The following is a 14,558-nucleotide window of genomic DNA, read 5'->3' as shown; positions in this document are numbered from 1 at the left end:
CCAAACCTGGCCCAAATCTGTTCCACCACCTGAGGGTGGAGGCACCACTCCGTATGACGGGGATAGCCTCGAGACAGCAGGTCGGCCCCGTAATTCAGCCGTCCCGGCAGATAGACCGCTGACACTGAAAGGAGACGGGAATACGCCCACAGGTGAATCCCCGCCGCTAACTGGTTCAGCGCCTCCGACCGCACACCGCCCTGTTTGTTCAGGTGGGCGATCACCGCCATATTGTCCGAGCGAAGCAGAACATGGTGTCCATGTATGAGCCGCTGGAAGTGAAGCAGAGCCAGGCGAATCGCCTCCAGCTCTAGCACGTTTATGTGGCGAAGCTCCTGAGCCTCCCACCGGCCGTTCGCCGAGAAATGCCTGCAAACCGCACCCCATCCCCAGAGGGAGGCGTCGGTGCGAATCACCAACCTGAGCGGGACAAGGCCCAACCGAGTGCCTCTCGAGAGTTAACGGGGGTCCGCCCATATGGCCAGCGCCTGGCGGGCCTGACCTGTCAGAGGAACCCTGCGATGACGGTCCCTAGCCGGGTCCAGGTGAAGCCTGAGGAACCAGATTTGGAACGGGCGCATGTGTAGCCTCCCCAGTGGGAGCACATGCAGTGCTGAGGCCATCAGGCCCAACATGACTGTGCACTGATGCACTGACACAGAGGGGCACAGACCTAACGTCCTTGCTGTCCGCACCGTGCGAGCCTGTCGCTCTGACGAAAGGCGGCCCGCATGGAATATACACGGTTATACCGTGTAAGCTAACTAGCAGTAAGCCTGCAACGGTAAAGGTAGCCGAAGTGCTACGCAACGTTAGATGCTGGCTGCACAGGTGCAAGCTAGCTATCTAGCTAATCTGGAGAGCACGGCTTCTCTAGCTACTACTCTCACTTAACATTACTCCGGCCGGAGTGAACTACACGGAGGTAGCCCACGCCTAATGTACTAGCACACAGATACTAACCCCGGCGTTACGTTTCTGATTTTTTGCTGTTCATCTGTCATTTATGTGATTAATTAGGTAGTTAATTCTGAACAATACTGTTCATGCTACATACCAAATTAACCGACTGAATCTTGCGCATCGAACCATGTCTTCCTTTTTCAGACCAGATCAACACAGCAGAAGTTATAGCTGTCTTTGTACAAAGACAAAGACAACATTTCAGATTATTTGGCTTTTTATAATGGCTTTTTGGAAATCCGCCTAGGTATCTCCCTACAAAAACCACTGCCAAATACTCATGTTTTGGTATTTTTTCATCTTCTTTGAGTTGGGATGTGGTAAGGCCTGTGGCTATGTCTCCATTTGGTTTCTAGCTATAAATACAACAACCACAGGTAACTGTTTACACTCTAAAAGTGTTTTTTATTCTAGGCGAGAATCAACCACTGTGTTTGAGCTGGTGTTACTCAGGGTCAGTAACACATAGAGTCATTCTGACACTTGGAACAGAAACTTCAAAGTCTTACCTTTCAGAAAAGGTCAGGCAGTTGTCTGTAACCCTAGCAGTTCAGCCACAGTAAGCATTTTAGTTTGGGTATGTCGTTTTCACCATTTTCTTCAGAAATAGGTGGCTTTAGAAGAGGTTTTAACTGTAATCAAGACACTCTTAGCTTTTAGATGACTTGTTCCGACGTCGCTGGTGAAGAGAACAGGATCGGGTCCCCGAAGCCTGAAGAATCTCGTCCACGCAAAACCTCTCGAGGTGGGCAAAGTGAGACGGAACGAGCGTTTTTTCTTTAGCTTCTGAGAGCGCCAAGTTGAGCTAACACGGAGCTTCAGATAACACGTCCTCAGTCGTGGCTGGAAGAAGGGTGAGTGACTATCCCGGGGCTGAGCGGGCGTGACGTAGTCACGTGGGTGAGGTGGGTGGCCGCATCAGCCCCAGGGGGGCACCACGCCACCTACTGGTGGGTGGTCAGTTTTAAAATTAAAGGTCATTTTTGGAGCAAAAATAACAGTCTTCCAGTGGGCTGCGTACGCAGCGGATAAGGCACTAGAGTGAGAGCTCGAGTTCGAAACGAAGTAAAACCCTAGGACACACACACTCACATGCACTCACATGCGCACGCTTGGTTCAGCTGTTGAAGGGGGCAGAGGATGTGATAACACCTCAGGCTGTCGTAAAGGAGGATAGGCCATTTGGTTGATGCAGGAAGAGTAGAGAGAGAGAGGACGCATTTTTAGACTCCTTTCAAAGATGAGAGGGGCCAGGTGTCCGATTGGGGTTTGATTGACAAGTGACACACGAAACTGCTCCACAGAACACACACACGTCTAAACAGGGATTCGATTGGAGGAAAGAAACAGGGCATAACATTGTGAGAGTAGGAGTTCCTTGAGTGGAGAAAGTTTATATAAACAGGGGACGCAGCGTCAAAGGTTAGAGAACACACTCAGGAACATCTCTCCATGGCTTCAGCCATGTCAATACCACCACTTGTTCTGCAAATAAAAAGACACTTCAAATAGACTACATCATGTCCTCCATTGTTTTCTGTGGTTCATCTCCTTCTTCTCCCAATGTATTTAAAACACGACAATCGCAATAAGAGGCGCACAAACGGCAGCGCAAACGATAGCGCCGTACGAAGATAGGGCTCCTAGTGTGTGACAGCAATTTTGCATGGCTCCTAGGAAGCTTGTACTGGAGTTTAAATTTAATTGGGAAAACAAAATGTTAACCTTACCTGAAATTCACAGTCTGGGATTTTAATGGTTTTGATGAGAAGAGATTCCACTGCACTGTCCTAAACCATCTGCATGACTGTCTTATTCTCCAATAAATGAGATGGATATAGTTTTACCGTGGCGCGTCTCGTCAAGAAACTTTAGCTGAAATATTCCTAGCATGTGAGCAAGTCAGTAGTCCTCGTGGTTCATAGTATCTCTGGACTAACCAATCACACATGGCCTTCCACAGCTTGTGGCTGTTAAAGTCCTGACTCGTGATTGCAGTACAGCAGCTCCGGGTCTTCAAAGTATTTTAAGGCCTTTATCTAAGCCCTTTAGTTTGAGTCACAACGGGCAAAGGAAATGGCTTTCATAATGCATGTAAGCATAGTGAAAAGGTAGTTTACTGACAGCGATAAACATGGAAGTAATGTAATAGGAACACAGTAGTGAAGTGCATGAATGAATGAATGAATGAATTTATTTGGTGATAAGATAAAAGGAACAAGGAGAAATGTACAGTACCAAATATCAAACATATAAGTTAATAACAAACATCCAGGAAATCACAGAGGATAAAAACACAAAAAAGTCCTAGGGCTTATTTCCATTGTGGTTCCCACATGTAATAAAAAACAAATTGTTAGTAACAAAACATAGAACACTGATTAAAACAGAAAATGTATAATGCAGCAGCAGTAGGTAAAGCGAGTGCAGTTCCAATAACTTGCATTAAAAGAAATGAATACAAGATTAAAAGAAACATAGCAGCAGGGGGGTGAACCATTCAGTTAAAGAAAAAAAAAAAAAAAAAACTATAAAAACTATCAAACTAATAAAATAATAAAATTAAACAACAGTCTGGAGCAATCTCTTTAGGGTCCTCTTAAAACCACTCAAGGAGGTACTTACTTTAATTCCCTTAGGTAAAAGGTTCCACTGAACAGCTCCACTGTATAGGAAGCTGTTCTTCCCCATTAGGGTTTTAAAACGACTGGGGACCAGGTCTGTTTCCCTGCCTCGAGTAAAGTGCTGGTGGGTCTCACGTACAAGTGAGAAATAGTGCAGCAAGTACTTTGGAACCTTGTTTATAATGATTTTAAAAGTGAGCAACAATTTCATGTATAAAGTGCGCTTTTCAACTGTTAACCAGTTGAGTGTTTTAAAGTGCTCAGCAACGAGATGAGTGCAAGGATGAACCTTGAGAATCACTCTGATAAGTTTATTTTGTGCGGTCTGCAGTCTGCCTTTTAGGCGCTGCGTTAAACCGGTGTACCAGGAGGTGGCAGTGACCAAGGTGTAAATGACTACTTAATACACGTGAGAAAAAACAGAGGCAAAACCAAATTTCTCCTCCAAACAAACACAGACAGAAATATATTGAATTGCAAATTGGCGCCACATGACAAGAATACTGTGTGTTAACACGTTCACTGCCGTTGACGAGTCAACTCGTCAAGCAGAAACCAACGGTTGACTGCCAATGACGAGTCAACTCGTCAAAAAAAAAAAAAAAAAATTTGACGGTGGGACGTGGATCAAACCCTTTTACGTCTCCTATAAAAATATGGGAGCTATTGAATGTGTTTAACCTATTTTACCGACCCACTAAGTGGCGACAGTGCTCTCCAGACGAGAGAAAGCCAAGCAAAGACAGCAGCGTGAGGAAGCCATTCTCATGAAAATGGATTGGCGAAAACGCTTTCGCTTTCGCGCTGGGAGCTGGCGGTGGGGGATTGCAAATTTGCATAATAGATTACGGGTGGAACACACTTTGAAACACCAGCAGAAAGCCCAGAATCGCACGCAGCTTCATTCCAGCTGAGCTCACAACCGAAAACGAACGAGCCCCATCCAGACAGTGTGTGTGTGTCAGTGTGTGCGTGTGTGCTTGCGCGTTGCTTTACCTTGTTCTTCATGAACTTGGAGTGGGATCTGTAGACCTCCATCTGTTTGATCTCCTCCTCTCTCTCCTCGCTGCTCAGAGCCCCATTAGACTTCAGCATGTTGACCTCGTCCTCCAGCTCCCTCAGACCGCGCTCCAGAGAGCTGATCTTAGAGTCCTGTGATGGCAACACTCACATATTACAGACAACTCAATGACCACTAGGGGTGGGAATTTTCCCCCACCCCTAATGACCACGGCACCATAACCACACTAAATTTATATGACATTTTGGAGTAGGGATATGAATGCAATGAATGAAAACTGCTGAGTGATATGAGCAGAGCCGGAGACCAAATACAATTAAATAAATCAAAGGTTATAGTCAATGGATTGGGGGGAGTGTGTGGTTGACGATAGGACTTGCTCACACAAGTGGTTCAAATATCCATAATAATGTTATTATGTGTCTATGTGTATTATGTGTAATATTTATCTCCTAACCAGGTTCAATTCATATTAACTGATATAAATATATAATATATCACATTGCTTTGGGGTTATAGTTAGTGTTGCTTTTGTGCTTCTTTAACAGTCAAATTTTTTGATAGCTGTGTTTGCTCTTAGCTGTCCATTAGCTGCTAAATCTACTGTAATGTTAGCTGCTGTGTCTGGTAACACAGGCTCCTTTTACACAGTCTGTTAAAGCCTGGATTTAAAGCCAAATGGACGTTTGTTTGAAAGGATAAGCCAGGAAGATGGGATGCTCAGCTCATTCATAAAAAATAACAGAAGTACCGGAAATTCCGGACTATAAGCCGCGGCCTTTTCCCCGTTTTTTGGCCCCTGCGGCTTATATAACGGTGCGGCTTATCTATGGATTTTTTCAGCAAACGGCCACTCGGTGACCTCCAAAATCGATGGATTTTACAGGTTACACAGCTTCATCTGCACATTTTATGTGCATTGCTTTGCTGCTTGTTTTTTCGATTATTTTTTTGTAAAGCACCTTGAATTGCCTTTGTGTATGAAAGGTGCTATATAAATAAAATTTGACTTGACTTGACTTGACATCATTTGGCGGAAATCAACCGGCATCACGGTGAACATGGCGCTCAGCTAGACAGCTGCTACACCAGACCAAACAATATGTTTTAGCGATCTGATCTAAAATGAATAAGGTGACCAGAACCAACTGAATAACTTTAAAGAGTGGGGCGAATGTCTGCTGGAAGAAGCACAAGACTGAAAACCAGTAAGCAGAAAGAAAAGAGACGAAGCAATCACCGCCATGAATGAGGAAATGACTCACCTGCTGGAGGCTGGAGATACACGGCTTGGGCTTAACTTTTACTCCGTGAAACACTATCGATTAAGTCCGACATCGCTCAGAGGTTTTGAGCAGCTTGAAAACAAGTTTGAAAACGTGCAGAAGTCCATCCACTCACTCACTAAAGAAAATAAGGCAACCGTGAACAGAGTTTCTAATGCGGAAAAGCGCATCAGCGCACTGGAGGACAAAAACAACACAGTGAGTCCGAAAATGGATAAAATGCAAAAACAAATCCCAGCGAGACTCGTCATAACCATTGATGGACAGCGGCGGAACAAGAGCTCAAAGTGAAACTGCCGAATATCTTTTGAGTTGGACTGGTCAATAGTACTGTGAGTAACTAAAATAAAAAAATAAAAAACGGAATTCTCTCTTCTTTAGCACTCTTTCTAACTATAAATCCACTTCTGTTTTAATTTCCTCTCTTGCCCTCTTTTCACCACACCGCGGACACTGTGTGCACTGTAAAAAAAAACACAGGTGGTGTTGTGTTATGTTGTTTTGTTGAAATGTTAATAAATGGGAGCTTCCTCAAACAGCCATCTCTTTCCCGACAATCCCCTCTGTGCACGAACCCTTACATATGGTAATTAAACATTAAAACACAATTAAAAAAAAAAAAAAAAAAAAAAAACATTAAAACACCTGCGGCTTATAGTCCGGTGCGGCTTATATATGTAACAAACAGGCAATTTTGCTGCTGCGGCTTATACTCCGGTGCGCCTTATAGTATATAAATTATAGAATTTACGGTACTAGTAAAAGCAGAAAGTGATGCGATCCATGACTGCAACAGGAGAGCCAGGATTAATTCTCCATGCCTACAGTTTATGAGTAATAGGTTAGTAGGCTAATGTGCTCAAACGATGTTGACATTGACGTTGACACAGCAGTGATGATTGACTCGCTGCAGGTCATGATTTCCATTTCTGTTTTGAAGCGCTGTCGTTTTTGTTAGTTTTTTGGTTTGATTAGGGATTTTTATGCCTTATGCTATATTAACGGACATAATAATAATAAAAAGAATATATAATAATAATAATAATAATAATAATAATAATAATAATAATAATAATAATAATAATACAGTAGTAATAATAATACTAATAATACTAATAATAATAATAGTATAGAGAGCCAAAGTGGAACGTCACTTCCTGCTTCAGCACTGTACCAGAGATTTTGGACCAAAACGTTAAAAATTCTAAATATAGCTGAACTGTTTGGTTTGACGAAGTAAAACTATTTTTATAAGCATTTTACTAAATGTCTATGGGAGAATAAATGGCGGATAAAAGTGGTACAGTGCCTCTCTATAATAATACGCCCGCAGCAGCTTCCCCAAGTATTTTTTCTTTATAGTGTGTGTCTGATAAATCCTCTGTGATGAGCGATGAGCCATGGGCTACAGGTGAGGATATTCCCTCTCTTCTATCAGGCTCTCCTCAAAACCATCCACAATTTTTGTATTCCCCTCGGCAGCAGGTACAGCTGTTCACATCTCCATGGCAACGACAGAACGTCACACCTAGTTTACTTGCGGAAAGCCGCGTTGCTGTCTAAACACAGTTTGAAATTGCTTTCTGTGTAAAAAGGCGATGCTGGCACATTTTCTTCCTAACATTTTCGGCGCAACGGCGATATTGCGGGATCTCTGTGTAAACAGTTTAAGCCACTTAAATCTGATACTGTTATAACTACTTACCACAGTTTACTCAATTAGACCCAATTGCTTTGGAGATAAATATAACATGATCGACATGAAGTAGCTTACTGTTTTAATAGGTCGGTGAACCACAGCCACTGCCGTGAGCAAGTGCTAGCTTCAACATCATGCAGCCTGACATGGCTTTCATACCAGAAGCAGCAATGTGCATTGCAAGCTGGAATCCTGGCAGGCAAACATATTTTTACTTTTCCAGATGCACTAGCAGGTCACCAGCAGTTTATTAAACAATTTCAACAGCCTATGGATCAAATAAAAACATAAAAAACATTAACCAAAAACAACAAAAACAACAACATAGGTTTACCTTCATTTCGATGACAGTCTGGAGAGCTTTGGTCTTGGCTGATTCTGGAGCTGCTTCGTATCTCCTGTGCAGCTCCTGAGACACACACACACCACGATGGTCAGTGGAGGACAGAGATAGAGAAACAGAGGGATGGAGCGAGGGAACACAGGGCAGTGAGCAGGTGGAGGAGGAGGGGGTGGGGATGGACGGAGAGGGACGGAGGGAGGGCAAGACATAGGGCGCGGGTCGCGGGGATGGAGCGGGGAAGGAGGGCGAGTGCTGGAGGGACGTCTGGTGGGATGGGTGAAGAGAGGGATGGAACAGAGGACAGAAGGAGGGATGGATTGATGGAGAGGGCCGATGGGAGGGAGAGGAAGGGACAGGGAAGGAGGGGGAGGAGCGGAGCGCGGGGTGACGGGACGTGGCAACACCAGGAAGAGGAGGAGACCTCTGGAATGAAGGAAACATGTGGTGATGGGACGGGGGAACAACGGGGAGAGGAGGAGAGCTCTGGAAGGAAGGAGACGCGTGGAAAGGAGGCAGGATGGGAATGGAAGGGGAGATGGGGATTGAGGGGGAGACGTGGAAGGTGGGCGGTGGGGGAAGCAGGTGTCTCCCTCTGGCCATCGAGGCGCTGGCTTTTAGCATCCTGGGGTCGATCCGTCCGTCCCACATCCTCCAGCCTCGATGGGACGCCGCTCGCTAAGCTGCTGCTGACTCTGCTTCAGATGCTGTCGGATGATCCAATCTGACCGCCTCAAGCGATCCTAATTCAATTAACTGGATCTCGGCTTCAAGTGGTTTTGATTAATCCAACTGATTAGCTTCAAATGCTTGGGAGTAATCTCAATTGTATATCTAAAATGCTATTAAAGTCCAAAATGTGCAAGGAAAATCCAAATGCTAAGAAAAATCTAACTATCAAAAATCTTCTCTCTAAGTCTTCAACTTCCAAGCAAACAGCTTCAGTCTCGTATAGCAGACTACATACTCTACACACTACAAAGCTACATTGCTGTGTTTTTCTGCTACAATTTAGTTGATTAAATTGTATTTTCAAAATCTGCAACTGCAATTTTGACTACACTAGTTTAACAAGATCCCCACTGTCTGTCGTTGCCACAGCGCCAACTCAGTAGTCAAATGACATGAGAGGATGGAGAGCAAGAGAGAGAGAAGGAAGGAGGGTAGTGGGAGATGGAAAGAGACAAAAAGGACAGAGAAAGAGAGAGAGGGAGGGAGAGAATTAACATGGAGGGATGGTCTGTTAGTGCCATCAGAAAAAGAGTGCACACATCACTGCTTTTCTTTGGAGGACACACACTTAGAGGCTAACAAAGACAGCTAGTGCATTAGCGAGGCAGCACACAAACACACACGTACAGTATATAAAAAGGGACAGTAGGTGGCACCGCTGGAGGCACTGGTATGAATGCTCTGAACACACACAGTCTGGGGAAAGATTCCTTGTTTGGTTATCGCTTCCCCCACAGCGTGAACGATGCTGCACTTTGCACTGCATGCCCAAGAGGAAGTGTTTGGGAAGTTAATGTGTTGCTCTGTTTTCAGCTGTTGGAATCAAAAGAGTAGGGCCATGTTACAGTAGAAGGATGTAACTCACTGTAACAGATTACATCCATGTTACAGTAGAAGGATTTAATTCCCTCTATCATGTTCAAAAATGACATGTTGGCAACACTAATGCATGATGGATGCAGGATAAATGCCTGAAGTGGGGTTTCTCCTGTAAATGTCACGGTGGTCTAGTCTTTACTACAAACAGTGCATTTCTCAGGAGTTGACTGATCAGCTTTACACAAACTATAATAGCATATTGTGAGACCTGGGCTTAGTCGCATGTTGAAAGTGATAATCTGTTGTCAAAGAAATCACACCCAGGTGTTGCAGCCAGCGGTGGAGGTGTAGTACACTACATACATAAGCAACTACGGGCTCAATACACCACTGAGCTTAGCCACTGAGCTTCATTAACAAGTACCAGTCACGCTGATTCCAATGGTGTAAACCAGTGTTGAAATCTGTTGCTCGGTCGCAGAGGTAGATGTGTTTGAACGCGTCTCTGTGTGTGTGTGTGTGTGTGTGGCGTTGACGATGATGTGTGTGTCATGTTGACGATGACGTTGTGGCAGCTTTAGGTCGCCACTCTCTCTCTATTCACTCTCGACCTCGCTCGACCACCAAATGGCACTCTCGCTTGCTCGCGAGCCGGGGGGAGGGGCTTAGGGTATGAACAGACAGACGGACATCTCATGCTACACACGGATGGACCGACACTTACAGAGGCAGAAAGAAAGGAACTATATTTCATCCAGCAGACTGAGATAGAGCTCAACAGTCATGTGACGGTTCCGCAACGTCACGGTTCCAGAAGTGTGCTTCCCCGTTATATTGCATATTCTGCAATGAGATTTGGATTATTAGCCATAATATCATAACCACCCTAAGTAGACTTCCAGTAGTGAAACGATGGTATATCTTCCTGTAACAGCCACAAATCTGTAAGATATCATCCTTGTTTATTAAAAAAAAATATATAGTGTATATTCTATTTCATGGAGAAGTACTACACTACCCACAATTCGACAATGTAATATCGACGTCTTTGATTGGTGGAGCTCGCTGTATGGTCGTCTGTAATTGGTGGAGCATGCTGGGCCCTGCACTCATTTCTCTCTCTGGGTTGGCTACTACAAACACAGGCTACAGCTTGTGTTTGCCGCCAGTGTCAGCACCTGACGGCAGTTCCCTAGGAGGTCCACTGGATGGCGTCCTGGAGCAACCCAAGAGCCTGGTTCGCCCACACAGCTGGGTTGCATCTCAATCAGCAGTGGCTGGTGCCACTTGGACTTGATTACACTGACTCTTATTTAAGCTCCCTTGTCTGTGGAGACAGTGCTTAGATATTTTGGTCTGATACTGAAAACCTTGTTGTACGCTTTAAGTTTCATAGTAAAACTCCTTTTTTGAACGTTGACACGTGACTCCTGACTCCAGTTGATTTCTGCGTGTGGATCCGATTTCAAACCTGTGACACACTGAGTGACTGAAAGTATCTTACATTAACCAATACAAGTCACGCTGCCTTCAAAACCAGCACCCGTTTTAAAATCCATCAGCCGGTTGTTGGGGTACCTCCAAGGAAATGCGGCTATTAGACGATAAAGTTAGCCATTGAGCTAATAGCTTAATGGCGCCGTTCAAGACCGCTGGTCCCGCCCAATGCCACTCAGAGTGCTCTCCCCATCATTCGCTAATCTGATTGGCCAAAAGATTATCTCTCTTAGGATATATGTGCCCAGTCTTGTACCCAGCACTTTTTTCTCTTCGTTATTCAATGTTTTGCTCACGATTGTCTGGAAGACCAGTTGGCTTGGTTCCTGGCTTAACAATCTTTAGATAAGGATTTTTTTAAACTTTTGATTGAGAATATGAACGGGGAAGTACTCTTGCGGAATGTCATGTGACTGTTGAGCTCTATACGTGTATTGTGAAGCAACACCCACCAGAAGATATGCTAGGGAGTAGTGATACTGTATGTTTAGTCTCGCTTGCCAGACTATCTCCCTGCACCGGGAGAGAGTCTGGCTGGTCATACCTCCACTCTGGGCTAGCGGGGACAAGGTTGTCTTTACAACCATCCAGCGAAAGTACCAAGCAGGCCTGCTTTATTGCACAATCCAAATCTTCGTCAAAACTTGCCATTTTCAGTGTGTAGCAATGAGCTAGCGTTGTTGTTGCTTCACAGCAACGGAGGCATTTGAGATCGACAGATTCAACACTCAGGGAGCAGAAAGGAAATCAATAAATGGTCAGAGCCGGTCGGTCGGAGCCCGTCGGAGCCAATGGCAGAGCTTGCAGGGAGCGGAAAGGGATTTAGACCCACAGCCTGCTTCCAGGCAGTCAGACTACTGTATGTTTAAAGCCCCTGGAAACCCACATCCACAATAACCTAACTATGTAAATTAGGGTCTTAAGTCCATAATAGTAAGCATCTAAACATATTAGACATTAGTTTCAATCAAAATCCTAAATATTGACATTGCCAAATGTTTAAGTTTTTGTAGTGCTCTTGATGTTGGGTTTGAAGTGGGCATGGTCAGTGTTGGGGGGAACACGTTACAAAGTAACTCGTTACTGTAATCACATTACTTTTGTCGGTAACAAGTAGTGTAAGGAACTACTGTCCCTAAGTGCAGTAATCACATTACAGTTACTAATCAAACACTTAACTCGTTACTTGCGTACTAGCAAGATAAGTATAAGGAGAAAAGATCTGTTTTAATAGCAGATCCTGTGCCCCATCAGGAAGGGTCACTTAACTGCACACCAGAATCACCCATGGTGCCAACATTTCAACTTTGTATTAGCATGCAGAACAGCACAATTAGTCGACACATAACTTTGCAGATAACTAACATCATGCATATAGCACAAGAAATAATTTTAACCTCCAAAACACATTGACAAACAAACAATTGACAAACATTGACAAAAAAATCTACAAACAAAACACACTACCCCAGGGCATGCTGGGAACTCCGTCCACTTTCCTCTTCCACAGGTTAACTTTCACAGAAAGCTTTGAGGGGGCATAACTTTTTACACTCTGTTTTACAATTAAATCAGGCTAAAAAGTGTTAGATAGAAATAATAATAATTTGTTAACACAACATGCAATTCTGGAATATTTGAATATTGGACAAAATAAAATGAAATGAAACGTAAACCATAAGAGGAACCCACATACAGCGATGGGGTCTATAAATACCCCTCTCAAATACAACGTGTTATAGTGAAGTGGGTGCAGTGGCGGTATGCTCCTTAATAATTGGATTGCAATCTGCCAAAAAACCCGCCTGCCGTCTTCTATAACAGCTTTTGAGGGTGGAGATACGCACATTACTTCAAATTTTGCGCGTAAGGACAAGAATGTGAGAGTGCAAACTTTGCCCTGGACAGAAGCAGCTACCTACCGCTGCGAACACGACATCAAACCTCTCAAAGCATCTGCAGAGGCAACATGCTAACAGAAAGCTAGTTGCAGAGCCAAGCTGAGTCGCCCGCCTCGACCCCAAGCCAGCAGCAAAAGCTTGCTTTTCACCAGGTAACATCAAAATCAGAGATGGACAGGCTTGTTGCCTCATACATGGTAGAGGAAATGTTGCCAGTTTCAACAGTAGAATCGCCATTTTTCAGAAACATATTGAGCAAAATACAGATGGCAGGGAACGGACAGCCACCATCAAACAGGAAAAGTTTTGCAACCTACCTTATTACGATAGAGATTTGTGCTAATATATGGGCATATGTACGGTTTTACTTCGTTTTGAACTCAAGCTCTCACTCTAGTGCCATATCCACTGCGTAAGCAGCCACTGGAAGAATGTTATTTTTGCTCCAAAAATGATCTTTATATATAAAACCGACCACCCACCAGCAGGTGGCGTGGTGCCCCCTGGGGCTGAGGCGGCCACCCAATCCTCACCCACGTGACCACGTCACGCCCGCTCAGCTCAGGGATAGTCACTCATTCGTTCTTCCAACCGCGCTGAGGACGTGTTATTGAAAGCTCCGTGTTAGCTCAAGTTTGCGCTCTTAACTCATTCATGGCCAGTTTAGGACTGCCAATATTTAGCACAGGCCAAAGATTTTCATAATTGTTGGTCATCTTTCAAGACCCACAGTAAATTATCTATTAGCACCAGAGTGATATGCAATACCTCAAAATGAAGATGTACGTCTCTGGGTTCACCAGGAGAAAAAAAAGTGAGCTTTTAGCATGTTCTGTACTCTACTTATAGCCCTTTATATACACCCTGTTTTCACCAAAAAGGTCTCTCTGAAAAGGCAAATAGGAGAAAAAGGCATTTTTGTAAAGAAGACAATCTCAGGCAGATCTCGCTCTCAATTCTTTTATTTTGAACTGTATTGACATCAGACATGTAAATACTATTTGTTATGATACAAATGACAAAAAAAAAAAATATATATATATATACACATGAAGTGCTTTTTTTACATTCAACAATGCAGTTTACTCAGTGTGAGTGAGTGTGAATGTGTGTGCGCGGGGCCCATGTGTGTCTCTTTAGATTACATTTCGTCATTTAGCACACTTTTATCCAAAGCGACTTACAATGTCACATTCTGTCAACATTAGTGGAATCAACTGTGGAACATCATCTACACAGATAGACCCTTGCAGCAAGCAGTCGAGTAACATCAATGTTTTTTTTGTTTGTTTTTGTTTTTTTGGGGGGGGGGGGCGGTTTGGGGTGAAGATGCTAGATGGGGGGAGGGGGTTTGGGGTGGAGAGGGGGGGGGGGAAAGATGCTACATCAAAAGGGTTAGTTCAGGAGGGACTCAAGTGGAGCTTGAAAAGGCGAGTTTTTTTTCCAAAAGGTGGACTCACTGAAAACTAATAAAAAGTTGAAAAAAAAGATGGGCAGGGATTCGGCCGTCCTGACCTCAGTGGGGAGTTCGTTCTACCACTGAGGGGAATTTACTCTTTATAGTTCAGGGTGTCATGGTAGACCTCAAAGCAGGGGACCCTGCACAAGGGGATGCGGCAGAAGTGGCACTGGAAACGTGTCTCCTTTCTCTTTTTGTTGCCCAGACACACCTTGCA

At 44.2% G+C, this 14,558-nt stretch overlaps 1 protein-coding gene across 1 annotated transcript in view; it reads right to left on the bottom strand.

Annotated features, from left to right (window-relative positions):
* Positions 1–14,558, bottom strand: part of LOC310772426 (ELKS/Rab6-interacting/CAST family member 1-like) — a gene marked incomplete at both ends in the record, with an annotated part of 472,647 nt that overhangs the window by 356,512 nt on the left and 101,577 nt on the right. Inside the window, 2 exons of the mRNA XM_083632236.1 lie at positions 4,584–4,739; positions 7,928–8,002. Of these exons, the coding sequence (XP_083488362.1) occupies positions 4,584–4,739; positions 7,928–8,002 (231 nt within the window). The remainder of the gene's footprint in view (positions 1–4,583; positions 4,740–7,927; positions 8,003–14,558) is intronic.

Source organism: Poromitra crassiceps (assembly GCF_964638095.1).
Source record: "Poromitra crassiceps genome assembly, chromosome: 2".
NCBI lineage: Eukaryota > Metazoa > Chordata > Actinopteri > Beryciformes > Melamphaidae > Poromitra > Poromitra crassiceps.
This window is presented reverse-complemented; position numbering and strand designations above follow the sequence as displayed.